The sequence below is a fragment of the Ochotona princeps genome, chromosome 16 (genome assembly GCF_030435755.1).
Source record: "Ochotona princeps isolate mOchPri1 chromosome 16, mOchPri1.hap1, whole genome shotgun sequence".
NCBI lineage: Eukaryota > Metazoa > Chordata > Mammalia > Lagomorpha > Ochotonidae > Ochotona > Ochotona princeps.
The window spans coordinates 15271619-15298102 of record NC_080847.1 but is presented as its reverse complement, the minus strand read 5'-3'; the positions used below and the strand labels follow the sequence as shown (position 1 = coordinate 15298102).

Genomic DNA, 26484 nt, shown 5'->3' with positions numbered 1-26484 from the left:
ACAGCTTATGATGGTTCCTTGGGACGTGCCCATGCCCTGTCAGGGTGCCCAAACGTGAGGCTTGGCTTTGCTCCTGATTCCAGAGTCCTGCTACTGTGGCTCCTAGGAGGTAGCAGCTGATGGCTTCAGTACTTGAGTGTCCGCCACACATGGGGGGCGGAAATTTGGATTGAGTTTTGGGCTCCTGGATTTGGCACAACCCAGCCCCAGCTGTTATTACAGGCATTTACAGAGCGAGGCTGCAGTTGGGAGAAACTTCTCTCCTCTTGCTATATGTGTATTTGCTTTTTCATTTTTAGAAATAAAATCAGGGCCAGTGCAATGGTTCAGTGGGCTGATTCTTTATCTACAAGCGCTGGCATTCCATGCATATGGGCTCTGTGTCCTGACTGCTCAACTTCCCATCTAGCTCCCTGCTTGTGGTCTGGGAAAGCAGTAGAGGATGACTCAAAGCAGTAGAGGATACACCCATGTGGGAGACCTCAAGAGGTTTCCTGGCTCCTGGCTTTGGATCAGCTCAGCTCCAGCCATTGTGGCCGTTTGAGGAATGAACCAGGGAATGGAAAATCTTTCTCTCTGCTTCTCCTTCTCTCTGTAAATCTGCCTTTACAATAAAAATAAATAAATCTTTAAAAAAGTGAAAGGCAGATCTTGGGGGTCTCTCTATAGTGTCTCTCTAAACAAGGAGTGGCTGGTGGGAGAAGCCCTCATATGGGAGTTGGGCCCCTCATTCGCCCCAGTGTCCTGTCATCCACCGTTGTCTTTGCTGGTCCGTAGCACTTGCTCACCTATCCACCAGTCCATCATCCATCTGCCCATTCCCCCAGCCCTCTCCCATTACCCATCCCCCCCAGAACACAGAGTCAAAGAGTAGGGCTGCTTCCGTCCAGTGCTGCATCCCATGGGCCACAGGAACATGTGGAAGTCCCTCCATCTCCTGGCAGTGCCTCTTCCCTCCTTGACAGTAAGCAGCAGACCTGGCTGAGCCCTAAGGCCCTTCGGTGGATGTCGTGGGAGCAGGGACCAGCGGAAGGCAGAGACCTGATAAGGACCATGGCCAGACTGTTGCATCCTGTACCCTCGTTCTTAACACTCCCTCCTGCAGCCCTCAGCCTCCCTGACCTTTCCTATTCTCCCTGGCTCTGCACGTGGCTGAGAAGATGGGACAAGATGCTTTCTGCAAACAGTTTTGTGCCCTGAGGACTAATGTGTGGTGCAGATGAGGCAGAAGATCCTGGGTCCAGGCCGGGCAGCTCTTCTGGGGCCCAGGCTTATGGGCAGAGCCCCAGATGGGGATTCCTGGGCCAGCCTCAGATCTCATCCCCTGAGTCTCCCCAGCGATGCTTGCCCTGTCTCCCTTGGCTAGGCTTGGCCCCCTTCCCACGGAATCTGCCAGCAGTGGAGAGATTATCTCCTATAAATAGGGCCTGGGCCTCACAGAGGCTGTTTTTTTCCCTTCCCCGTGATTTCCCATCAGCAGGCAAGGGGGCCCAGGATAGCAAGTCCCATCCCAGCTCACCCAGAGACTTCTGGGAAGGGAGTCTAGTGTAGGGAGGGTCAGCACGAGTTTGGGGGGAGCCAGGGATCAGGGATTATAGGTGAGTGTGTAGGGACATTCAGGGCTCAGTGAGCTGCTAGGGCGAGCACAGGGTCCCTGTGCCCCTCCAGTCACTCTAACACAGTGACCCTCCCTCCCCAACTTTGTGCAGATTTTCCCACTGGCATTGTCATTAGCAAGCATGACAGCCAGACATGCCTCGGAGCTTGCACTGGGGCACCCTGGCCTCCTGCCTAAGCCCCTCCTGAGCCCAAGGGGCCTTTGGCGACCCCACCTGTGACTCATGCACAGGGGTGTGACTGCTTACGCATGCTTAGAGAGCTGGACTCACAAGACTATGCCCTCCTAGAGCAAAGATGATGTCCAGGAAAGTCCAGAAAAGATACCTCAAAGACATCCCTCCTTGGGGCCAGCATGATGGTTCAATCAGCTAATTCTCTGCCTGCAAATGCTGGTATCCCATATGGATATCAGTTCATGGCCTGGATGCTTCATGTCCCATCCAGTTCCCTGCTTGTGGCCTGGGAAAGCAGTGGAACACAGCCCAGAGCCTTGGGACCCTGCCCCTGCATAGAAAACCTGGAAGAGGCTTTTGGCTTTTGGCTTTAGATCAGCTCAGCTCTGGCTGTTGCAGCTGTGTGAGGAGTGAACCAGCGCATTGAAGATCTCTCTGTACTCTGCTTTGACCATCACCTGCAGGGTTAACCTGTGCCTGGTCACATTCTCTAGGCTCTGGCTCTGGATGGCCAAGGAAATGACTCACCTTGCCATGACCCCAAGGTCTCATCAGCAGCCTGCCTAAGGCACCTGTGCCCTTCCCCACAGAGGGTGCCCTTGCCCATGGAGGTGAGGGGGGCCAGGAAAGGCTTGGAGGTGCAGGTGTGCAAACCCACACAAGCACACAGCCCACAGGACAGGGACACTGAAGTCCCCAGGGGCCCAGCCCAGCTTCCCAAGGCTTTATTAGTAGACAAACATGCCACCGTCTGCAGTGCTCGCCCCACGCAGCCCATGTTCAGGTGACAGTGCCACCACCAGGGCACACGGAGGATCTCAGGTGTCAGGCCCTTGCCAGGAGACAGGCTTCAGATTGCTGCCTTCAGGGGCACACTGTCCGCCGGCTGGTCCAGGTCCTTCTTCCTTGCCAGTGCCATGTGAGTGAAGATGAGGATGAGGAAGAAGCCTGGGGTGGTGGGGTGGGATGGACCAGAAAGGAAGAATCAGGCTCCAGAAGGAGTTGGAGGGACTCCCTGTTATTGACATGGGTTGAATAAAGAGATGGCATTTCCTGGATGGCACTCCAAGCCTGGGCTGGGGACAGCAGCCCTGTCTGCTTGGCCTGCTGAGCTCTCACTCCTCTGAAGCTGCTCCAGCAACAAAGGCCTCTCTATTAGAGGGGGACAATTTGGTGGCAGTCACCTGGAAACAAATGAGCAGTTCTTCTTGACCTCTGACAGAAAGGCCCTTTGTAGACTGCTAGAACCCAAGCAAAGAAATCCAGCCAGGGAGCGAAAGCAGTCTAAGGGCTGGACAGAGTGGACAGGTGGGGGTGGAGAAGTTGGGCTAGAAAGACCTAGGTTCTGCCACATTGTGGTTGGGGACACTCGAACAAGTCACTGAACTGCTCTGAGCCCTGTGACCTTGGGATCGACCTCACAGGGCTGTGAGGAGGAGTTGGGATCATTTGTGTCCAGTGCCTGGCACAGAACCTGGAATGGCCAGCAAAGGAGCAGACAACAGCACAGATTGCATCTCCAACAACGATGATGAACATGCCAGCAGGGGCAACGGTAGAATGACCAGGAGAGATAGGACACTTTTTTCCCATACTTGGGGCACCTTGGGGACTGGCGACTCCACTCTGTGGCCCCAACCACCCCTCACTCTCACCCAGGCAGAACCCAGCATCAGTTACCTATGGCAGCCAGGGTGCCCACGAGGATGCCCACGGCCGACACCTTGGTGGGCATGCCCTTCATGCGGCCCACCTTGCGCATGCACTGCCCCTCCATGTTGCAGCGACATACTACCACTGTGGAGGGGGAGGGTAGAACACAGATGATGGGCAAGGGCACCCTGGCTACAGACATGTGTGTTCTGTGTACACCTGCATAGTCACACATGTTCTATACATGTGCCCGGCAGGGCTGTCTGGGTGAGCCTCCATGTACGTATGTCCCCAGCCCCTCCCCATATGTCCCAGGGACAGCCCCCAGGAGCTGCAGGCTACCTACCTGGTACAGAGAACTGCCACACCCGGGTATCATGGCTGACAACAACAGGGACCATGTGCTCACCTGGCTCCACCCAGTGCAGGGCCAGGGTGAGAAAGGCGTGGGAACCTGAGGGGATGGCAGGCAATGACCAGAAAGAGTCACCAGCCTGGATAGGCCCTCAGGGTGGGGGTCAGAGCCGCTGTGCATACTGCCTCCCAGCCCCCACACTTCCTCCTCCCTTTCCCCACTGCACACCGTTGAAGGGTTGGAGACGCCAATCACGCTGCACCGTAGGATTGGGACCAAGGGAAAAGTTGTAGAGACTATGCCCAGAGGCCACGTTGGGGTCCTCTCCAGGGCCTCTGACGAGCACACCCTGGTCCTGGCGGGGTGTGCAGAGGTGCCGGGTGAGCATGGGGCCCAATGGCATGGCCCGGGCCGGAGGGGCATTCAGGAAGTGGATCACCAGAGCGGCAGAGGCCCTCAACCTTGGTTCCTCTGCGGGTCAGGGTGGGGACAGGGTGAGCACCACCTTGCTTGCCCCCTCAACCCCCTTTTCCACCCACCTCTCATCCCAATGTCACTCTGTGCCAGCCTCTGAACAGCTGCCAGGCCTTCTGTACCTTCTGGGACACCGAACCTGCCCCTCTCTCTTCCCCCACTCCTATCATGCCACTTGAGGACTAAGGGAGAGAGCTGGGAGGGTGGCCAAAGAAAGGAGGCAGAGGCCAAGCCTACCCAGCTGGGGTTAAGTCCTCGTCCCTTGTTCCTGCCTGGGGTGTGGTAGACGCCAAGGAATCCCAGGGAGGAAGCTCTGTTCTGCTCCCAAGTCTGAGTGTCACACTCCCTCCCTGAAGGCCCCACATTTCCCTGGGCCCACCTGCATCCTGGGCCACCACCAGCACTGTGTAGGAACCCCCAGGCTGGGCACCCTGCAGTGAACGGGCTGTGTGCACCTGCCCAGAGACCTTCTGGATACAGAGCCAGCCCTCTGAGTCATTGACCAGGGAGAACCTGAGGAGAGAAGGGGTGTGGAGGTGGCAAGGAGGCACCAGTACCACACATGCACATCAGAAACTCCCAGAGCAGGCCTCAGTGTCTCTGTGACTCAGGGAGGAAGTAGAGCCCGAGGTGCCTAGTCCCCCACCTCCAGCTGTAGGACTTGGTGCAACCCTCAGAGCTGGGCACCTGGTGTTCCCTCCAGCTGGGGAGGCAAAAGCTGAGTTCTCTTGGGATCTAAATTCTCCCCTCCCCTCCATGCCCTGCCTGGTCCATTCAGTCCTGACAGTCCCCAGGCGTCCCCACCTTGGTATTGGGCCATAGCTTACAAACTGTTCCAGGCCACAGGGAATGTGGGTTATCCCTGGGCACCCTGGCAGAGCTGGTCCAGGTAAAAGGCTGGGTTTTTGGCTAACCTGAGGGCTTTGCTCCAGGCCTCTGAGGGTTGGATGGTGAGCAGGAAGGAGCCGGCTGGGGTGTTGACTGGGACGTTGGCCTCATAGCTCTCCTGTTCCAGCCTGGGTGGTGGCGCTGCCTTCTGCACCAGCACGGTCACGGTGGCTGTGGCTGCAGGAGCTGAGCTCGGGCCCACCAGCTCCACCACGTTCCTTACCACCACCACCACTGTGTGGCTTGGAGCGGCCTCAAAGCTGAGGTTCTACAACAGGTGAGGCCAGGTCACTATGTGGACTGGGAGTGTGTGTGCGTGTGTGTGTGTGCACATGTGCTCCTTTCCCATCCACCCAGCCCCTGACCTTGAGGAGGAGGAGTTGGACATGGTCTGAATCTGGCTTCCAATCCAGACCAAAGGTTCCATCCGCGTCCCCTGCCTCAATGGCGAAGTCCATGCGACGGAAGTCAGGCTCAAGGTCAGCATCAGTGGCTGTGAGTGTGGCCACCAGAGTCCCGGGCTCCGTGTCCTCAGGGAGGTTTACAGGCCCAATCTGAAGAGATGGGGAAAGTAGAGGACATGCTCTCAACCGCCGGCACCCTCCCTGAGGTCACCCCACCACCTCAGCTCACCTGGGAAGTGGTGAACTCAGGAGCGTGATCATTGATGTCTATGACCTTGACCTCAACCTCACATGTGCTGTTGAGGCCTGAGACAGGAGGGGCCGTGTAGACGAGCTTCAGGTTGGAGCAGAGGGGCAGTGACTTCAGGCAGGGGACAGGGCAGGGGACAGGGCAGGGGGCCGGGGCACTCACCCTCCTCTGCTCCGGCCAGGTCAATGGCCAGCACCTGCAGCAGGAAGTTCTGGCCAGCCTGGAGTGGGACATCTCCCAGGCTCAGGCTGCCTGAAGCAGGGTCCAGCTGGAAGGTCCTGCCCCCGGCTCCCTCCTCCGGCTCAGGGCTCAGCAGCTGATACACAATGTGGGAATTGGGGGAGCCAGGGGCATCTGCGTCCTCTGCTGACAGCGTGGTCACTACAGTGCCTGAAAGGGGGTACCCACCCTGTGGGCCAGCTGCCCAGTCCAGAGGCCCCGCCCACTGCTGGGCTGCATGGAACTGAAGCTTGTGCGTGTTTATCTGGGGAAAGGACATTGACCTGAGGGTCTGGGCTGTCCCCCATTCATGCCAGAGGAGTGATTCATAGGGACCCCATACTTTCCCACCCCTGCCAGGGCCATGGCCCACCTAGGGGACTGAGCTCAGGGATGCTGATTGGCGGGCCTGGCAGGGGGCAGACAGGTGCGTTGTCATTCTCATCCATCACGACCACTTGTAGCTCCAGGGGCTCCATGTAGTCCTCCCCATGGGAATTCTGAGCCTGCACCTGGAGCAGGTACTGCCATAGACAGTGGGGAAGGGAGGGAGCTTCAGGTCAAGGCCACGGACAGCTCCAGCCTGGCCTGGCCCAGGAAGGAGCTATCCCTGGTGGCCAGCTTCAGTTCTCTTCTAGGCTGGCCCCACTGCCTCTGAACCTTCAGGGACTGTGGCACCCCTGAAAGCCAAGCAGGCAGCGACCTAGCACGCCCCACCTGCTGCCCACCTTCCCTCTCACCTCACCTCCGCCTGGACTTCTCGGTCCAACTCGCTGGTCACATAGAGCTTCCCTTCCGTGTCCACATCAAAGGGCCCTGGGGGATGGCTCTCCAAGTGGTAGCTCACATCGTCCCCACTCCAACGGACCTATGAGGGCACAGAAGGAGGGCAGTCGAATGAGGGTGCCCCAGATCGAGGACCATGAGCAACCCACATCGTCATTCCCTGTGACCCAGCAGATTCCTGGGTGAGGAGCCTGGGGCCCTGCTACCATTGGACCCCAGGTGAGATGCTGTCCTCCCTTGGCCTGCAGTCCATGGGGGGCTCTTCCTGTTAGGGGCACTTGTTGGCAAGACCACAGGGGCCTTGCTCTGGCACACACGTGGACTCTGCCCCAAGTGCCTGAATCACCACCAGGTGATTTTATTTCCTGCCCTCTCTGCCTGGGCCTGACCCCAGGGCATTCCCAGAAGAGACTGAGACATTCCCGGCTTAGGTGACAATCCCCAGGCAGCTGGTCATCTTGGAGGAAGAATTGGGCAAGCTTGGCAGGCATCAGAGCTGAGTGTCACATCCACCAGAGGATGGTAGGTGAGAGACCAGAGGATTGGTCCCAGAGCCTTAACCATCCTGCTCACGGTGGGGGAGTGATGGGTCGAGTGGAGGGAGGAGCAGGGCTTAGGCTGGGTTACAGACCCACCTCCCAAACGGGCCCACTGCAGTATCCACTCACTCACTCACCTGGGCCAGGTGGTGTGGGTATGGGACTTTGAGGTTCTCAGCCAGGTGGACAGGCTCTAGGGGCGTCCAGGTGTTCTCCACCACAGAGATCTTTACTGTAGCAGTGGCCTGGTGGCCTGAGGCCTGGTCACCCATGTCTTTGACCTGTACCAAGAGCTGGTAGAAGCCCTCCAGGGCATGGTCTAGGCCAGCGCTCCCTAGAGGAGAGAGAGTGGTTAGCTGGGCAGAAGGCCAAGGGCAATGGCCAGCATGTGCTTCGTAGCAAAGTCTCTTGTACCATGTACCATGTTCCGTGTACCATGAAAGGAGGAAGGGCTGGAGGTATGGGAAGAGGGAGAGGTGGGAAGGTGGTAGGTTGCTGACTGGGTGGATGGGGCAGGGTTTGGGTATATGGATGGGGGAGTGCTGGGGGAGTGTCAGAGGTGCTGCCTGTAAAGTGGCAGGGGTGAGGGCAGATGTGTGATAGGCAGGCTGGGCTGACACATAATCTGCTCTTCTCCCCATCGCAACCCTTACCTGGTCTGAACTCGCCCATCTGGGTCTCTCCTGAGCTCTCCCAGTGACAGCCCAGGCTAACCACCCCGCTTCCCCTGCGGTTGTTGCCATGGGGTCACCAGTGTGTGGAGCTGAGGCACTGCCTTCGTCCTCCACCCCCAACTCTCCCCTGTCTGTGCCGCAGGCTCCTCCATTTCCCCCAAGCCTTCTCTGTCTGTTCAGGTGCCCCCTCTCCGGGCTTTCTGGATCCTCCTGCCCCACCTCCAGTGCACCCAGTTCAGAGCTCACCCTCCCAGCGGAGGGCCAGAGCCCCCAGAAAAGGGTCCAACTGGAACACATCTGAAGAAGGTTGGGCCGGGGTCTGGCTCAGGATGTGGAATCGAAGATCTGAGTTGGCCGTGCCTGGCTCATCTCCGTCTGAAGCCTCGAGGAAGAGGAAGGGAACGCCTGGTATGTGGGAGGAAGGGAGACCATGAGGGCTGGAGGTGAGGGTAGAGTCTTCAGGCCTCTCCTCTGTCTCTCCCTGGCAAGTCTTTTGTAAGCTGTCAGATCTAACTTGGTGCTAAGCATCTCTCTGGAGGTGAGCCATAACTTTTCACCCCACTTTACTGCTGAGCAAACTGAGACCAAGAGTAGATGGGGCCACATGGCACAGAAATCAGAGGGAACAGCCAGGACTCCCACTTCCCCATCACCATGCCAACTGACTCTCTGTCATCCCTTCAGCTCCTCCCAGCCCTCCCTCGACTGCCCTGGCCACTCACCAGGCCTGGTGCCCTGGCTCAACTGAACTGCATAGCTGGCCTGGGAGAACTGGGGCACCTGGTCATTTTCGTCCTTCACACGCACTGTCACAGGCTGTGGACCCCACAGGACACGCTTATCCTCAGCCTCCAGGGTCACCTGGTGGAGCAGGGCAGTCAGTGCCCAGCCCTGCCATCCCTATTGCTCCCAGTGCCTAGACCCATCCCTACCTGCAGTCGGTACTCCGCCTGCTCCTCTCGGTCCAGGGCCCTGGTCACCAGCAGGAAACCAGACTCGGCCTCCACCGCAAAGGGGCTCTCAGCTGCCACACCCAGATCGGCTGCCAGCAAAATCTGCCCTCCAACTTCCGTGTGAGGCAGTGGCAACTGGGGGGTGGAGGATGGGAGGGAAGGCAGAGGATCCTGGGCCTGGGTTGGGAGGCCTCCTGAACCCGTTGCCCCCTGTCCCATGGTAGGTTTGGAGAGACTAAGTGTCAGGGAGATTTCACAGCCAGTAAGCAGTAGGCTTGCACCTGCTACTCTGGCTGCTCCTTCTGCTTCTTTCAAAAGCTAGGAACTTTGCCATCAAGAGACTCCCTGCTCACTCGGTAAAGCCTTGGGCTTAACTCCTGCCAATCACACACACTCCGAGAGACACTCCACATCAAGCAGGATTGGCCAGTCACCCAGAGCCAGAAGGGGCAAAAGGTATAGGAGGCAGGGGACGAGGGGCTCACCTTGGCCAGATACAAAGGCAGATTGCCTCCATAGTTCTCTGGGACTTCCACATGTAGCTCGGCGGGCGGGACCTCTGGGGCAGCCTGTGCAGGGTCAGCAGGGTCTTTCTTCCTGCCCGACCTCCCTGGGTCTAGTCCCATACTTGGGCCTTTGACCCTCTGAGACCACAGCAGGGGCCACAGCCCATGCTTCCCACATTGCTCCAATGGTCAGTGTGATATCCTGGAAGGTAAGGTGTCGGGGGGGCAAGGGGCCCTTCCTCCTTCCCCCCTCCCCTCCAAGGCCAGGACCTGGAGGAACGAGACAGAGCCCAGCTCACCTGGGGGACAGAGAGGCAAAGCAGCCACAACCAGGCCAGGACCATGATTGGGACAGTCCTGAAAGACAGGGCGGTCAGGTTCCAGTCCAGGGCAGAAGAGACGGGGGTTCTGTCCTATTGGTACAGCCAGAGGGGGCCTCACTATGGACTGGCGCCAGGTCCTAGGGCTCCCTCACAGTATCTACAGCCCCAGGCCCAGCCTCTCTGTGCCTCAGCCCTCCCCCTACAAGGTTTCTTACAGCCACCAGCTTGATACCCCCAGAGGCTACTTCCCAGCAGCCCCAGATCAACCTGTAACTTCCTGTTACAGGCAAGTCCCGAAGGGCAGGCAAAGCCCGGCCAAGGTCATGGAGGACTTCAGCACAGGAGGGGTCCTCTGGCTGCAGCAGGCTTGTGGCTTAGGGTCTCCAGGGAGGTGCCACCTCCCCCTAACACCCATTAGACATGGAGTTACACCCCAGCAGGTGGACAGTACTCAGAGAGGGATCCCCAGGAATTCTTCCCAGACCACAGGAATCCAGGGCTGTCTCTCTCTCTCTCTCTCTCTCTCTCTCTCTCTCCCTTGCCCCATCCCCATCCCTGACCTCGGCCTCAGCCCTCCCCACCATCCCTGTCTCCACTGTCAGCCCCTCACCCACGAGTGCCAAAGGCTGGCTTCTTCAGTCCTACTGCCAGGAGAGAGGGCTCCTTCTCCAGGGAGCTTGGGCCAGGCCAGGCCAGGTGGGGTTTGCCTAGGCGGACACTTGAGCAGGTAGGCGGTCCGGCCACACTAGTTCATGGGTGGAAAAATGCCACTGGGCCCACGGCAGCAGGCCAGGCCCCGCCCCCCGCCCCCAGTTATTCATTGACCCTGGAAAGCTAGGCACTGCTGCCCAGCATCTGTGACTGCCAGCCCCAGGAGGGGGGCACCCCCAGACCCCGACACAGTCCAGTGGGTGCTCCTTGGCCTTCAGGTTCGGCTGTGACTTTGCAGATTCAGATTCCATCTGACATTTCTGCTGTGCACTGCCCACCCCCCACCCCAGCTGCAGCTTAACTGCTCTGTGCCTTTTACCTGGAATGCCTATCTAGCTCTCTCACCTGCTTACATCTCGAGGGATCCCTTCCTGCAGCCCCCTTTCCTGCCCCTTCTCACACACACCATGTGTTCCCTCCCTTGACACACACAACGTCACTCCTATTATTTCCATTAGATCAAGAATCTCTCTGGCATAGGACCTGAGGACCCAGCAGTGGCCTGGCTCTCACCCTGCCTTGGCGTTATCCCCAGTGGGACTAGTGGGTGGGCTGGGGATATGGACTATCTTGCGCTTCCAAGAAGAGACACGTGAGCCAGCTCAGGTGACCTTGAGTGAGTTGCAGGGCTGCCCAGGGGCCCTCCCCTCGCTGGAGGCAACTGGGCGGGCAGACCCGAGGAAGCTCTTGGGGCTGGGAGCCAGGACAAGGGCAGCAGGTGGAATGCTGGTTTCTGGTCCTTCCCCCTCCTTGGAGCTTCCCAGGGTTGCCCCAGGTCCTTCACACTGTGTGCCTGGGAGGACTCCAGGTTCAGACGTTCCTTCATTAGTTTTAGGCGTCCACTTCCTGGACCTCCGTGAGCTGCCTGGAGCCTTGACCTCAGCTCATTCCATAGTAGGAGGACCTGTAAGTGTCTCTCCATCAGAGGCCCAGAGGCCAGTTCCCCCTAGCTGTCCCAGCTGCCCTGGTCACTCTGATGGCCTGGCTGGGGCAGTGCCATGGCAGGGTTGGCAAGGAGCTCAGTATCTCTGCTGGGCTCCCATGGTGCTCTGGGTGCTGTTTGGAGTACACACCTATTGAACTGCACCTACTCACACGCTGAGCATAGAGAGGCCCAGGGGTTGGCACAGAGTCACACAGCCAATGGAATATCAAGCCAGGAAGGTCTGGGGACCTTGTCCCTGCTCTGAGAGAATCATCCCCTCCAGCTGCTTCCAGGTGTGCTGGGGTGGACGCAGCTGCAACCACCCTGAGGGGAGGTGGGTGGGTGAGTCTCAGAGGTGCCCCTGACACACACACACACACACACACACACACGGAGGAACAGCCCTTATACCTCCTCTTAGCTGATACACAAGCTACAATCAGTTGTGAGGACTTTCAGGGGATTACAGGATGAACAAACTAAATTCATGAAAATATGTCTTCATCTTGGTCTGCCCCATGCTGCCTCTGGTCTTGGAGATGGGCAGACCTCACTCAGGCACTTCTCGCCCGTTACTGAATGGGATTCCTCACCTCCCAAAACTACGTGCAGTGGCCTGTTCCCCATTATCCTTGGGGGATTTGTTCCAAGACCCTCTGTGGGTAGAGACCGTGGAGAGAACCGACCCCTACAAATATTGCATGTTTTCCCAGTCACATGGACCTCAGCACATTTTTACTTAAAGGAAACCCTTTAGTGTTCCTCTTTGGCACATATAAGCTGCCAGCATGACCCACTGGAGCTGTGGGGTCACCATGTAGGAAGATAAGGATGGCAGGAACACAGACACTATTTGATCGAGCCAGGATCTGGTGAGAATTACCAGGAGGGTAGCAGGTACAGTGTGGACCCACTGTATACAGGGATGAGTCATGTTTTGGGAGGGACATAAACCTCATCACATGACTCAGAATAGCTCTCCACTTACTATAACTTCTGAGTGCCTTCTGGAATTTTCCAGGTAATATTTTTGGATTATGGTCAGCCATGGGTAACTGAATGCATGGAAAATGAAATCACAGATCAGGGAGAATTATTGCAGATCAGCTCCCATACAGGTACCTGGTGCTGGGGAGATGGGCCCTCCTGCCATGTGTACACAGGCATGCCCTTGCACAGATCATACTCAGCTGTGGGATGGAATGGCTGAGGTCGGGATGCCCTGGCTTTGCACTCCCAGTGATGAGAAAGGAAGAAGGCTGCCCTGTATGGACGTCTCCAATGTTTTGCCCATTCTTTAGCACCTAGGGGAGATGCACCAGCCCCGTAGCCACAGCTAGGGCATCTGGTTGGCTAGAAGATCCAGGGAAAGAGCAACCTCAATTTCCCTGCTATAGATGTGCTGAATTCTAAAAATATTATTGCTGTATTTTAATTTGAAAGGCAGATTTATAGAGAGCAGAGACAGAAGGCTCTTCCATCTGCTGGGTCACTCCTTAAGTGGCCACAATGGCCAGAGCTGAGCTGATCTGAAGCCAGGAGCTTCTTCTGGGTCTCCATGTGGGTGCAGGGGCCTAAGAATTGGAGCTATTATCCATCACTTTATCAGGCACCTTATCAGGGAGCTGGACTAGAAGTAGAGAAGCCAGGACATAAATCAGCACCTATGTGTAATGCCAGAACAGAGGGCAGAGATTAACCTTGTTATGGGGGAGCCAGGAGTGGAATGGGGTCTTCAGCCACCCACCCTCAGCTGACTGGTATGTGTTGAATTTTAAATACCTCTTGTAGTTCCTTTGGCAGGGGTAGATTCCCAAGTGACTGCACTAGCTTTCCAAGGTCCATAGGCCAGAAGTTTGAAACTTCTGATCTCTACAGTCAAGTTATTGAACCCTTAATCAACTGGGTTACAACAGACCTAAGTAAGGGAGGACCCGAGTGACAGGGGCAGGGAGGGGCTGTGTGTCTTCCTGCTTCTTGGATCCCATGCTGACCCATGCTCTACCCCATCCCAACCTAGGTCCAGCTGACTGTATCTGGACCCAAATATGAGGGTATTCAAGGCCACACACGAGTATAGGTGCAACGAGCCTCTTCATCTCCCCACTTCCTGTTCCTGAAGGCCCTGGTCAGAAGGAAACACACAATCATCAGCCCTGACATATCAGGAAATAATCTTTATTATATATATATATATATATATATATATACACACACATATATATAAAAAAACACAACCTCTGCATGTAAACAAATAGCCAGCACACCCAACAGCCTCCCGCCGTGGGTGGAAGGCACCCACACGTGTGGCTGTCCAGGATGCACGTGGGCCCGCACGTGCCTGTCGCTGGGCCCAGCCCTCACTGCCCACTGGGAACTGCCTCCTGGGGCAGCACTGTGTGTCTGTCCGTGCCACGGCAGGTCCAGGGTGGGGTGTGGGGGTCTAGAATCTCAGCCAGTCCTGAGGCATTTAGGGTGGCTGGCTGGGCCAGCCTACCCAAACTGTCCATCCATCTGCCCACTGCAGTGAGAGCTCAGGGTACCTAGAGAACTGAGAGGTCATGGCAGGACTTGGACTTGGCACGGAAGGCCATCTTGCGGCTGTTGCGTGCCACGATGCGGCCCAGGAAGCGCTTAGCCTTCTTGCCGAGGCTCTCCCGCCGCCGAGTGCCCGCCTGCCTCCGGGCGTTGGCCTCCTTGCTGTCCCTGCGCAGCCGGATCTGACGCACGATGCCCTCAAATAGTGCCTGGACGTTGTGATGCAATGCCGCTGATGTCTCGATGAACTTGCAGTCAAAGACCACAGCGCAGGCTCTGCCCTCTGGTGTGGGAGGGGGCAGCACATGCCAGTTAGCAGAGGGTGGACAGCTGAGAAGTCTGTTCCACTCCTGGCTCATCCCCCACCCCCTCCTTGGCAGTGTAAGTCCCCAGAGAAAGAGAACACACAGACCCGGGCTGAGGGTCACCCCACAAGCAGAGCATGCCCGGATGTTAAGAGTTCCCAAAAGGAGGTGAATTTGCTGAAATCACTTGCAATATTTAAAGGGAAAAACAGCAGCCGTCCACACAGAAAATGACCACAAGGTCAGATCATTGAGTGTGATCAATGAGTCCGTCAACTGGGGGCTGGGGTAACATTGCCCAAGCTGCCAATGAGGAGGAAGCCGGGCCCTGCTGGACTCCTCTCAGGGTCTTGTCCTGGGCACTACAGAGCCCAAGAGGGAAGGGTCCTTCCCAGGGCCACGCCCACTCCAGGAATGGTTCTGGAATCCAAGCTCTGGCCTGTATTCCCTTCTGAACATTCACAGCCCATCCACCGAGGTCAGGGCCAAGTTTAACTCTTGCCCTAGTCCTGTCAGGCTTTGGGCAGCCCTGTAGACAGGCAGCAGCCTCTGACGATCCCCAGCGACCCAGGTGGAGCCTAGATGGCCTGGACCACAGCTCATGACTGGACTTGCCTTCTGCTCGGGCCCACTGTCGACTCACCATCCACAGAGACCTCCCGTGAGCGCACCAGATCGCTCTTGTTGCCCACAAGGATGATGGGCACATCGTCTGTCTGCCGTGCCCGCCGCAGCTGGACCCGCAGCTCCGAAGCCTTCTCAAAGCTGCCCTTGTCAGTCACTGAGTACACGATGACGTAGGCATCTCCCATGGCCATGCAGTGGCTGGGCAGCCAGTGGCCCCCATCCTGGGTAACACACACATATGATCATGCATGGCTCCCAAAGGCCTTCACACTTTTGGGTGTAAAGAGCCTGGTCCTCCCAGCAAGCCCCTGTGCCATCTTACCCTTCCTGCCCTGGCCCCGCACCTCAGCCTGTGTCCTACCTGCTCCCAAATGTCATAGACAATGAGCGATGCCTCTTCTCCGTCTACGGTGATGGAGCGATCGTAGGTGTGCCCTGAGACAGAAGTTACAGCCAAGTTACCACCTGACTCTCAAAAGCTCCCAGTTGGGGGTGAGGCTGGTTGGGCGGGTCCTCCTAAGAGCCCCTCAATCCTCCTACCCGACTTGCAAGTGGCTATTATAGTGACTGCGAAAGTGACAGGGTTGGGAGCTGAGGATGGAGGGCATGGCATACCAGAGCTCCCCCTGACTTGTCCCCAAGCTGGCAACGTCCTGGGGGTGTCACTCCAGCACAGCCTGCACTGCTGCCTCCACCTCCACTCTCCCCACCCCCACTCTACTGGCTCGGATCACAGAAGACTGAGTTAGAATGGCAACTGTCACCCCTCTCCCCGGGGGCCGAGGCTACCAAGGACCTCCTAGAATCTCCCTCTGGTTTTCTGCCTGGCCAGGAGGGCTGTCCTATCCCTAGCCACAGACTTGTGCCACCCGTACCCTGGGTCCTTTCCTCTGGAATTTCTCCCCCTGCCTTCTTAAAAGGGGTTGGGCAGGGTATAGAGGCACGGTTCTGAAGGCGGTTTTGACTAGGTCCATGCTCCTAAGCTCCCTTTTCCTTGTCCCTGTGATTCCCCTCACCTGCAGCCTCTACTTCAGGCCCGTCTTCCACACCGCCGAAGATGCGCGCCAGAGCGCTCTTGCCCACGCCGGGCGCCCCCAGCAGCAGCACCTTGTACATACTGTCGTCGGAGCCGCTGCCCCCTGAGCTGAGCGAGTCCGAAGAACCCTCAGGCCAGTCCAGCCTCGGACCCTGGGTCGTGGTGCCGGCTGCAGTGGCTGCCAGAGCGCTGGGCGCCAGCGCCGCCTGCAGGTCCCGCTCGTCCACCGGCATGCTCCGGCGGTGCAGCGGCGGCGCGGGGCCCCAGGGCGTGCTGCCCCGACGGCGCTCGCGCTCCCGGCCGCCGCCGCGGCTGCCGCCCGCTCCGCTGCTGCCGCCGTTCAGAGTCATCGCGACTGACGCCGTCTGGAGGATCGAGACCCGGGGCCGCAGTATTAGCCGTTAGTGGAAACACACCCGGAGCGCCCCTGCCACATACGCGCCTTGGGGTGAGGGTTGGGGGCTAAATTCGCAGTAGCACCTTAGGAGCCACGAGGGTCCTGGCGCCCTAACCTGTATGTAAACCACCCGCAATTCCGCTAGGACACTCACCCGCTCGTTCACACTAACCGGACCGGGATCCAGCCTCGGATGCAACCCCACTCTCAGACCCGAGCTCGGACACTCAGTCTAACTGTTCCTGCGACCGCCTTCTTCTTGGCTCGTACTGGCTCTGGGCACCGGAGCCTCCTATTTAAGCCTCCACCCGCTCCCGCCCGGCTCCTGGCCCACGCAGCTGCGGGGGCTGACGTGTCCACCTCCGCCCCCGGGAATCCCCACCCTCCTCCTCCTTCGGGGACCTCACACGCTCAAAACGCCCCCCCTTCGCCCGCCCCCGCCCTCCAGGGGCGGGGCAGGGAGCTGTCTGGGGCCTCCAGCGTCCTCTGTGATTGTTTAGGTGTTTGAGAGTGGGGACAAGGGGGAGATGGAGGAGGGGCAAGGTGGAGGAATGTAGGGGAGTGGGCGATGGGAAGGGTGCGAGGCGGGGTAACCTATTAGGTCTGGCACATTAAGAGTGAATTTTCCTTCCTTTCCCCCTCAGTCTGGCCTGTGGTCCCAGCCAATTGAGAGTTGAAGGCTTCATGGAGATTCTCCCCTTCTCTGTCTGCATACTCACTCCCCACAGACCCAGAGCTGAGCTAGCTGTGCCATCAAGTCCCAGCCACTCTGCTCCCTGTCCTGGGGAGATGAAGATCCTCCCTAAAGATGCTGCCTTTCAGGATGAGGACAGGGTCACCCCGGGAGCTGCTGGCTGTGAGCAGAGTAGGGCATGGTGTGGCCATATTGTGCAGGTGCATGCTAGAATCCTGGGCAGGAGACCTTGGCCCCTCCGGGAAGTCAGCTTCTACCCTTCCTCCCAGCAGCCACCCAATAGCTGCCAGCAACTCTGCTAAAAATATCTGCCCCTGACTGTGACCCTGCTCCTGATCGTCCTGCTCCTGGGCTGGAGGCTGCCCAGCGTTGGGGAAATCCGGGCACAGGGGTGTGGGATGCCAGCTGGAGGCTGCCACTCAGTCTTTAAGGTCTCCATCTCACCTGCCCCTGGGGGTGGGGGTGGAGAGCCTGCTGTCCAGGGCATAGTCAGGATCTGGAAATTCAGATTCCTACCCAGCAGGGTGTAAATAGGGTCAAGGAGTGGGATGCCATTTTGTGCCACCACTGCCCAGAGTCCCTCTCCCATCAGGCCTAGGGTGGGTACCAGGGCACGGAGGGCAGAAGTGATGAGGACGGCTTTGGTTTCCAGTCCAGCTGAATCCTTTCTCTCCTAACCTCAGCATGCTCAGCTATTCACTGGGCATCAGGATCTGCTCATCGCAGCAGGGTGCTCATCTCTGGGGTAAGGACTGGGACAGGCAAGCTGTGAATTGACAGGAAGCTATCAGATTCTGATGTTTGTGATGAGTATGCTGGGAGTGGGAAGGCACCCTATAGGGAAGATAGACCCTGGTGAGCTGTCACAGGTTGTCATGGAGACCTGGTCAATGTCTGGCTGTTACGTCAGTTTCCTTAGCAACACCTAAGATGGCCTTGGATTGAGGATGGCTTGGTTAGGTAAGGTCACAGGGCTCATGCAGGGCTCTCTTATTCATGTGGTCCCCAAGATAGTTCAGAGGTGGCCTGGGGGGGCTGCCCAATTGTGTTCTCCCTGGGACTGGGGGACCTGGAAGTCTGGGGAGCGCTCCCCCCTGTGCTTCTGGCTTCCTGGATGAAGTCCCGTGGGAAGGAAGAATCACAGCTCAGCCACCTGTCAGATGTCAGAAATCTGAAGCGCCAGCACGCACCACTTCCCATCAGACATCCAGGCTGCCCCCTCCCCCACCAACACCTACAGCTGTGCCGCTGGAAAGGGCTCCCGGGTGTTGGACAGAGGGTGGTGGAATGGGTCGTTGTGGCCTTCCCAACAAGAAGACGGGGTGGGGATTCCCCTCAAGTAACCTGAGCTCTAGACCGCAGCACTGTTTCTTCATTGCCAAGGGAACTGTGTCCACAAAGGGCCCAATCAGGCCCTGGGCACTCGGATGGCGGCCCCAAGAGGCCAGAGATGCTTCCTATGATCCTAGGTGTGACCAGGGACGTCAGGATCAACACCAGGACATGACCTTGAGATACCCCCACTCTCACCCCCAGGCCTTTCCATCTGTCTGAGCTGGACTTGGATGCTCTTGAAGAATCGTCTGGCCTTACTTGTGGGACGGTGTGGGCGTTAAACCACAGCCCCTGCCCCCTGTACCACTGTCCATTCATCCTGACTGAGATTCAGTAACCTCTCGGGTCAAAACCTTGTTACAGGACATCTGTAATGAGAGATATGAGAGAAAAGTACGTCTCAATGAGGATATTTGCATCATCACCAATGGGGCAGGTGCAGGCCATGGGAACAAGACAAATGCCTCTCTCCATCCCCAACTGTGGGCTTCCACATGCTCTCCCTCTCTGTGGACACAGGAACTATCCCTCACCTTACCACAGCCCCTGTACCTGGCCCCTTTGCCGTAAGGATCAATTCATTCATTAATCCTAAACACCTACTGTGTACCAGCCCTGGGCTGGGGTGCTAGAACAGGGTGATGTATGAAAACAGACCGAGCTGAACGTGTCCCTACAGGTCATCTAATCCTGAGTTTGATCTCATTTAGCTGTGATGTACTGTTCCCACTTTATAGACATGGCAGCGAAGGCAAAGGGTTCACAGGCCAGAAACAGCCATCAGACACACCGGCATAGGGTTTCAAGGAACTTAAACTCCTCCATTCGACTGTTCCCCTCAGACAGCAGCTGAAGTTCCAGAAAGTTCTCTGGGTGCTGGCCCAGTATGCACAGATGGTGTCCCTACAGGCAGCCAAGGGGCCAGGCACAGATGAGTCAAGCAGACTATGTGATATACCAGCTGTGGCATGAGCGGATTGGTGGCACCCACTCCCCGCAGCCTGGCTGCCAGGAGGGCCAGTGGAATGACTCAGCAACACCTGCCTTCCCCTGACCCCCATCTCCCCCAGGCTCCCTGGCTACCTCCTAGAGGCAGGGGCTGTGAGGGCAGAGGGGCATGTGTGATGAGGCCTAGGGTTGCTCAGACTGCCTTCTCACCTGCAGAAATGGGGAAACTTTGGGAGCACCCCCGCCTCCAGGTCAGTCCAGACCTCTTTTAATCCCTTACAGAGCATTCCAAGTGATTGCCATGCCTGTGCCCCCATCACACAAGCAGAAAATCTGAGCAACAGAGGCCTCTCTGATCTTGGGGAGTCAGATCCAGAAGATTCTCTTGGTCTTTAGGTGCGCAAGCCACTCCGTTCCTAAGAGCCAGCTGGGATGGCCATAGGAGCTGGATGTGAGCACAGCCCGTCCAAAGAGGCAACAGCGCCCCCTGCCAGCCGAGCTAAAGCTGCGAAGCTGCTTCCACGCTTTTCAATTGAAGTCTTGAGAAGTAAGGAATGTATTCTAGAAACATTCCTCATCTGCAAATTAGGGATTAAAAAAAAAAAGACTAGCAACCTGTGGACAGGTGTTTGGTGCATTGGTTGGGACATCCACATCCTGTATTAGAATTAGAGCCCCCAGGATTGAGTTCAGGCTTCCTGAAAATGCTCACCATGGAAGGCAGCAGGTGGTAGCAGAAGTCCCTGCGACACACATGGGAGACCAGCACTGACTCTCAGGCTCCTGGCTGCAGCCCGGCCCAGCCCTGGCTGTTGTTGGCATTTGGGGGATGAAATGGTGGACAGAGGAGATCTCTCTTTCTGCCTTTAAAGTTTTTGTTTGTTTTTTTCTTAAGGAGAAAGTCCAGCACCCAGCACACAGAGCTGGGCGAAGTGACTGACAGATGGTAAATAGAAAGGCCGTGGCCAATTCCTGTTCTGAGAACTCACAATCTGTGTCACCAGCAAGATCCCAAGAACAGATCTGCCAAGTGCACAGGCTTGTTGCTGAGGCTTCTTGAGGTCACTGTCCACACTCAGTAAGGGGATGGAGGCAAGGTTTAGTTTTTATTTGAAAGTCAGAGTTAGAGAGAGAAGAAAAAACAGGGAGGTCTTCCATCTGCTGGTTCACTCTCCAAATGGCCCCAATGGCCGGAGCTGAGCCGTTCCAAAGCCAGGAGCCAGGAGCTTCTTCTGGGTCTCCCACATGGATGCAGGGGCCCAAGGAGTTGGGCCATCTTCTACTGCTTTCCCAGGCCATAAGCAGGGAGGTACATTAGAAGTGGAGCAGCTGGGACCTGAACCCATATGCCCATATGGAATGCTGGCATCAGATGCATTTATATGTTCACATCACACATAGGATCAGGGCAATATGGCATTGTCAGCAATTTCAGTGAATAACTGAATTTATGGTGGTGGTCAGGTATGCAATTTCTTCCTCCCCCCCTCCGACATATTTATTATTTGAGAGCACAGGGGAGAGAGAGGCAGAGAGAGCAAGAAAATGAAATCCTCCATTGTTGGTTCACTCCCCAAATGATCACCAATGGCTAGGGCTGGGCCAGGCTGCAGCCAGGAGCCAGGAGCTCCATCCAGGTCTCCCACACGGGTGGCAGGTGCCAAGTACTCAGACTATCTTCCTTTGCTTCCCCAGGCAGGGAGTTGAACAGGAGTTGGAGCAGCTGAGGCTCGACTGGTGCACCATGGGATTTCAAGGCCATCAGCAGCATTTTCACCCTTTCTCCCTTCTCTTACACTTTCAACCTCTAATCAAAATGCTGGGAGAGATTTTACAAATAAAAAATTATATTTTGACAATTTGCATGAACACTCGTTGTCACAACTCCTTCCCAAAAAACCGCAAATGATCCCACCAAAATGAAAGATGTCAAGGCATGTTGGGAAATGAATATAAATTAAGAGTTTATTACAAAATGCAAACATTAGTTTCTCATTGCATTTGAAGGAAAATCAGGGCGTGAGCCCTGCGGGGAGTGGGGTGTAGGACACTGGTAAAGGTGGCAGGTCAGGGGCTGGAAGCCAGGTTCAGGAGCGAGCTGACAGGCACTGATTGACGACCTCCAGAAGGTGGGTGTTTTCCAGGGCAGCTGCCACCCGCTCCTTGTCCGCAAGCTGCTTGTTCACTGTGGGAAACCGAGAGGCGAAGGCAGGTCATGGCCAGCCTCACCTCTGAGACGAGGGGGTGCAGGTTATACTCCCATCCACAAGGCCCCTCCCCACAGCTGCTTTCCGTCTTCCCAGTCCCTGAGTGCACACCTATCCTGCCCTCTTGGCATCCCTCCCACTGGGCTGCTCCTATTAACTCTTAGCCCTTCACTGCGGGACCTCTGCTCTGGCAACCTTTCCCCTCAAACCTGGAGGAAGCCTCCTGGAGAACGGCCCAGGCGGCCCCCTCACCACCAGACCACACTCACCTGCGTGCTCCGAGGCGTGGGTTCCTGGAGTGATGTGCACATCCATCTGTGAGGGAGAGCACCAGGGCCTGGGCACCCACGCACCTGCCTCCTCCCCCAAGGCCCTCCATCTGATCCTCTCTCCTCATTACACCTCGGGAAACTCACCTATGACCACTCCAATTATACCCAAAGACCCGGCCAACTACAGTTCACTTAAAGGTTTGTTGGGCCCTCTGCTTCCAGTCCAAACCTACGCGCCGCCCCCTACTGTCCACCCTCGCACATTTCTGTCTCTTAATTCTCTCTCTTTGCACTTGGCAACTTAGAACTTATCTTTTCTCAGCATCAGCTGGGAAAGTTTCCTCTCGGTTTTATTTCCAAGATTGACATCCTCCCAGGCCCGACCGTGGTGTCCAGTTCAGGCTCGTTTGGGGCCCCGTGCTCAGTTGTAGACTCTGGGGCCTGTCTCACCCCACCTCTACCCACATCCCACTAGGTGCAACTGACCTTGAACCGCTGAGGAAGGGACCGCAGAAGCTTGACCTTGATGGACAGGCCGATAAGGGTGGCCATGCTGCAGTGTGGAATAGTGGGCGTGAAGGCCACAGCCACTGTGCTCTCAGGATCGCTTACCTGTTGTGGAAACGAGATGGGGGAGAGGGTAGCACAACCATCCCCAGGCCTGAACCTAGTCTGCTGCTTGGGACACGTCGTCTAACCTCGATAAGCCTCGGCTTCATCCTCCAGGCAATGGGCACAGCTCCCTCGCGGCAATCCCGGACCCTGGGGGTCACTCACCTGAACCCGCACCTGCTCTACCACGTTCAGCTCCTCCAGCGTCAGCGGGTGCTCCGGGTCATTGATGGAGCGGATGAGATGTGGCCAGTGAAGGAAAAGGGGCTCTATGCCTGCCTCGGTCCCATCAGGAGTGCCGGGGAGGCCGACGGACACTCCTGCTCCCCCTCCCCAGCGACCCCGCCCGCCCCCGGCAGCGGCGGATATCGAAGATCTCGCGAGCGTCAATGCTATCGGGGACCTGCTCGTCCTCCTCCCCCGCCGTCACCGGCCGCTCCCCGGAGCGCTCGTAGATGAGAGGGTTCGCATTCTCCAGCAGGCCGTCCCCTCCGCCGCCGCCGCCTCCCACCATCGCCGCACCGGCGCGCCTACACCCGGCGGCGGGCACTTCCGCCCGCTCCTGGAGGGGCTCTTCCGGGGAACCGGATGGGGCGTGGCGCGGCAACGGGGTGGCGCGAGGGACACGCCGCGCTGCCGGCGCTCCCCCTGACGCTGTAGAAAAGCGGTGCTGTGAGGTGCTTGAGCCCGGGAAGACGCTGCTGATCCTCTGAAGGGAGCCGGGGCAGGGCTGGGCCGGGAGAGTCCCCGGGGAAGTGGATCGCAGCGGCTCAGGCAAAAAACCCGGGAGACCCGCCCGCTTCCTCACCTCATCCTCCCCGCCGGCCACCTCACACAACAGTGAGTGCCAGGGGGCTCCCGCGATCAGGCCTGCCAGACCGAGATTCATACGTGTTCAAACACCAAATAAAAGGGGGGAACCCGATCCTGGTTATGATGGGGAGCAGGTCTGTGACTGAGAAGGGGGCACCCCATGACAACCCTCAGAGCATGGACACGAGTGGGGAAGGGGTGGCCAGTCAGCTGTCGGTCCTGCCATTAAGAGGCCCTCTTTGCCTCTTTTCCCACCTGTGCACCTCCTCGGCGAAGGCCTCCTGGCTTCCCCAGTTACGGCCACTGCAGTGTCACCCTTTGGTTTGCAGGGATCCCATGTGTTTGGGGCTAAGGGAGGGAGTGGGTCCCCAAATGGATTTATTCCAGGTTTATTCTCACAGTGTGAGAAATGAATCCAGAGAATGAGATCAGGATTTAAGTAAGCAGATGAAAGAACAGACATTCAGCAGCTGAATGGAAGCAGCGTCCTAGCAAAGAAACACCCTGACACCTCCATCTCCCCCCCGCCAGCCGGGCTTGAGGCCCCCTTTATTGGTAGAGGGCAGTGCCCTGATTGAGTATGCTAACAGGATGGGTTTCCAGGCATTTCCCAAACGTGGAGCTCCACAGAAGCGTGTTCGTCTTGGACCCAGGAGACAGGTGCACCACGCCCAAGCGAGCATGCAGATTGGCACGCGAGGGGTGGGCTTTGGCAGAGAAAGGCAGAGGCAGAGTTGGTGGGAAGTTTCTCAACTCCTCCACCTGCTCCCTACCCAGGTCATATCCTATGTGCAGGGAACTAAGTGACTCAGACTAAGCAGAAGGGTCTCTAGTATAGCAATGGGGCCAAGGCAGAGTGCAAACGGCAGCAGCTAGGCTCCCGGGACTCCTGGTGACCTTTGTCAACGCAGCCCCGCCCCCTGGTGCGTCCTGCCCGGCCAGACTCGGTCCTGGACTAGAGGTCCCTGGTCAGGGTCCGCACCGCGACAGCAGTGGCATTTGGGGGACAGCCGCCCTCAAGCGGAGGCGCCTCCGACCATGCAGCAGCAGAGTCCACTTGGCACAGCGACCTTCGCACTCTGGCTTTTCCTTGTCTGGGGCTAGGGTGAGGCTCCCGCAGGGAGCGACAGGGCCCCAGGTGGATCTGTTTAGTTCTCCAGAGCTAGAGCCTGACACGCAAGCGCGCTCGCGGGCAAGCCGCCGCCTGCGAGGGTGCTGCCGGTGGAGGAGACAACACAGGGCCCTGGGGTGCAGGAATGAGCCCAGCATGGGTCGCTCTGTGGAGTGCTGATCTGGGGCGGCAGCCTTGGGAGAGGTCGGAGGTGGGGGAGGGGGCAGAAACTGGGACAGGGAACGCTTCTTTCTGGTGCTTTGGGTTTGCAGCTGACTCAGCATGCGATTTGACACCCACCCCCCATCCCCCTACCCCCCCACTCCCCCTCCAGATCGGGCCCCAGGCAAAATGGCTGGCCCTCTGAGCTTCTGCAAGTCCTGGAGCACCATTCTGGCCCTGCCACCACAGCGTCCTTGTCACCTGGACACCTGCCCTGGGAGAAGTGAGGCTTGGCGGCTGGGGTAAAGGGCAGGGTGCTCTCAGTTCCTGCCACTGTCCAGGCCCTTGGGCCACATCCAGGCCAGTACAACACCCAGCAGGGGGTTGGGTGTCTTCCACTACGTTATGGCCCGCCTGTATCTACCCAGGAGGATCCATGATCCTCCACTGTGACCCACACTGCCCTGGCCTGCCCCTTGCCCAGACCCCCATAAATATGTGAGCCCTTCCTGATTGGAAGATCTGCCAGCCTTCATGATTCCAGAAAATGGGATTTTATGTTGGGCCCACAGTCAGAATAAAGGCCTGCCATGGTCCCTTGGTGTTGGAAAAAAAAAATGACAATTTCTCCACTGACTACATTCCCACCGTCCTACCCCACAGTTCTTCCTTAGCTGTGTTATGATGAGATGCTAAGGTGCTTTTTCCCCCCAAGGAAAACTTCTTATACTCCCCCCCCCCCAAATTATTTATTTGAAAGGCAGAGAAAAAGAACTTCCATCCTAAATGACTGCTACAGCAAGAGCTGATCCAATCCGAAGCCAGAAGCCAGGAGCTTTTTTGGGTCTCCCAGAAGGGTACAGGGGCCCAAGGACTTGGGACAGCCTCCGCTGCTCTCCCAGGTTATTAGCATGGAGCTGATTGAAAGTGGAGCAGCTGGGACTTGAACCAGAACCCATGTGGGATGCCAGTGTCACAGGTGGTAGTTTTACCTGCTACATCCTAGCATCAGCCTCACTTTTAAAAAATGATTTATTTTATTTTCCTATTGGAAAGGCAGATATACAGAGAAGGAAATACAGAGAAAGATCTTATACCCACATGGCTTGAATGTCCAAGATCACGAATCAACCCAGGCTTTCCCATTGCCCCTGGTCCAGCCTGGAACTAGGAGTCCAGCCTCTAGGCAACTGTGGTTGAACCAGATGGTCGGCCTGAGGAAGCAGGCAAGCTTAAGGTAATTGACCTGCAGGAGCTGACCTGTCTTCCCCATCAGGTTCCCACAGCCCGGTCTACTTCTATGAGTTCCAGCGGCGCCCCAACTACTGGAAGGACATCAAGCCGTCTCATGTGAAAGCTGACCACAGTGATGAGTTTCCCTTTGTCTTTAGATCATATTTCTGGGGCAACCAAGGTGAGGCTTTCTCCTTGCCTAGGTTGGAGAACAGGGTCTTGGCTCTCTCAGAGTTGTGGTGAGCCTACTGTCCAGATGTGAAAACTGAGGTGCTGAGAAAGGGTGGGGTAAGTTGTCTCATATCACCTAGCTCAAGAGACCTGGTCAGAACTAGAGTTGAGAATCTGGAGATGTCAGCTCATGCTGCCTCCACTTCTGTCCACACTGACGATGGGTGTCCAGCTCGAGGGCAGGTGGAGGTATTTCCGAAGTGATTCCCCAAAGTCAGACAAAAGAAGAGACCCCAGGGTGTAGGGTGGGCTGGTGTCCAGTGAACTGCAAACTGCATGAAGAAAGGGCAGCTGCCCTGAAAGCCAGGGGAGGGACAGAGAGCCAGGCCTAAGGAGCCAGGGTCTGGGTGCATTTGGGCTGGTGAGTGTGGTCAAGGTGGGGCAGTGGGCCTGCCCTGCCCTGTGTCCTTCCCCGCTACAGTGACTCTCACTGAGGAGGAGGAGCTGCTGAGCAGGAGGATGATGAAGTACTGGGCCAACTTTGCTCGCACCGGGTGAGACACCCCACTC

The 26484-nt window shown here is 57.2% G+C and overlaps 3 protein-coding genes across 3 annotated transcripts; all 3 read right to left on the bottom strand.

Annotated features, from left to right (window-relative positions):
* Nucleotides 1-2573: 2573 nt before the first annotated feature.
* Nucleotides 2574-10545, bottom strand: CDH16 (cadherin 16). Its single transcript, XM_004584149.4, has 18 exons — nucleotides 10428-10545; nucleotides 9794-9851; nucleotides 9474-9557; nucleotides 8968-9123; nucleotides 8758-8896; nucleotides 8282-8440; nucleotides 7499-7695; nucleotides 6782-6904; nucleotides 6410-6560; nucleotides 5980-6207; nucleotides 5797-5873; nucleotides 5529-5717; nucleotides 5190-5431; nucleotides 4655-4788; nucleotides 4030-4272; nucleotides 3793-3900; nucleotides 3474-3590; nucleotides 2574-2741 (listed from the first exon to the last, which is right to left on the bottom strand). Exons 2-18 carry the CDS (start codon nucleotides 9836-9838, stop codon nucleotides 2644-2646), a joined length of 2490 nt encoding a protein of 829 aa, XP_004584206.2. The 5' UTR covers nucleotides 9839-9851; nucleotides 10428-10545; the 3' UTR covers nucleotides 2574-2643.
* Nucleotides 10546-13874: 3329 nt separating this feature from the next.
* On the bottom strand, nucleotides 13875-16631 carry RRAD (RRAD, Ras related glycolysis inhibitor and calcium channel regulator). The gene is made up of 5 exons (XM_004583915.2): nucleotides 16511-16631; nucleotides 15940-16324; nucleotides 15285-15358; nucleotides 14940-15144; nucleotides 13875-14274 (listed from the first exon to the last, which is right to left on the bottom strand). The coding sequence occupies exons 2-5, from the start codon at nucleotides 16307-16309 to the stop codon at nucleotides 13997-13999; spliced, it is 927 nt and encodes a 308-aa protein (XP_004583972.2). The 5' UTR covers nucleotides 16310-16324; nucleotides 16511-16631; the 3' UTR covers nucleotides 13875-13996.
* A 4639-nt stretch (nucleotides 16632-21270) lies between these two features.
* On the bottom strand, nucleotides 21271-22967 carry CIAO2B (cytosolic iron-sulfur assembly component 2B). Its single transcript, XM_004584150.3, has 5 exons — nucleotides 22794-22967; nucleotides 22590-22669; nucleotides 22299-22424; nucleotides 21810-21855; nucleotides 21271-21518 (listed from the first exon to the last, which is right to left on the bottom strand). Exons 1-5 carry the CDS (start codon nucleotides 22936-22938, stop codon nucleotides 21421-21423), a joined length of 495 nt encoding a protein of 164 aa, XP_004584207.2. The 5' UTR covers nucleotides 22939-22967; the 3' UTR covers nucleotides 21271-21420.
* Nucleotides 22968-26484: the final 3517 nt, after the last annotated feature.

What these genes read in the sequence shown, in the direction of transcription:
- CDH16 (XM_004584149.4), bottom strand. Translation starts at nt 9,838, where the DNA reads ATGGTCCTGGCCTGGTTGTGGCTGCTTTGCCTCTCTGTCCCCCAG. An exon ending in CCTGGCCGGAGCAGAGGAGG is followed by an intron (nt 5,874 to 5,979) that starts GTGAGTGCCCCG and finishes CTCCTGTCTCAG; the next exon opens with GCCTCAACAGCACATGTGAG. An exon ending in GCCTGGAGCAAAGCCCTCAG is followed by an intron (nt 4,789 to 5,189) that starts GTTAGCCAAAAA and finishes TTCTCTCCTCAG; the next exon opens with GTTCTCCCTGGTCAATGACT.
- RRAD (XM_004583915.2), bottom strand. Translation starts at nt 16,309, where the DNA reads ATGACTCTGAACGGCGGCAGCAGCGGAGCGGGCGGCAGCCGCGGCGGC. An exon ending in TCTATGACATTTGGGAGCAG is followed by an intron (nt 15,145 to 15,284) that starts GTAGGACACAGG and finishes TGTGTTACCCAG; the next exon opens with GATGGGGGCCACTGGCTGCC. An exon ending in ACGGGAGGTCTCTGTGGATG is followed by an intron (nt 14,275 to 14,939) that starts GTGAGTCGACAG and finishes CTCCCACACCAG; the next exon opens with AGGGCAGAGCCTGCGCTGTG.
- CIAO2B (XM_004584150.3), bottom strand. Translation starts at nt 22,938, where the DNA reads ATGGTGGGAGGCGGCGGCGGCGGAGGGGACGGCCTGCTGGAGAATGCG. An exon ending in TAGAGCAGGTGCGGGTTCAG is followed by an intron (nt 22,425 to 22,589) that starts GTGAGTGACCCC and finishes TTTCCACAACAG; the next exon opens with GTAAGCGATCCTGAGAGCAC. An exon ending in CCACGCCTCGGAGCACGCAG is followed by an intron (nt 21,519 to 21,809) that starts GTGAGTGTGGTC and finishes GGTTTCCCACAG; the next exon opens with TGAACAAGCAGCTTGCGGAC.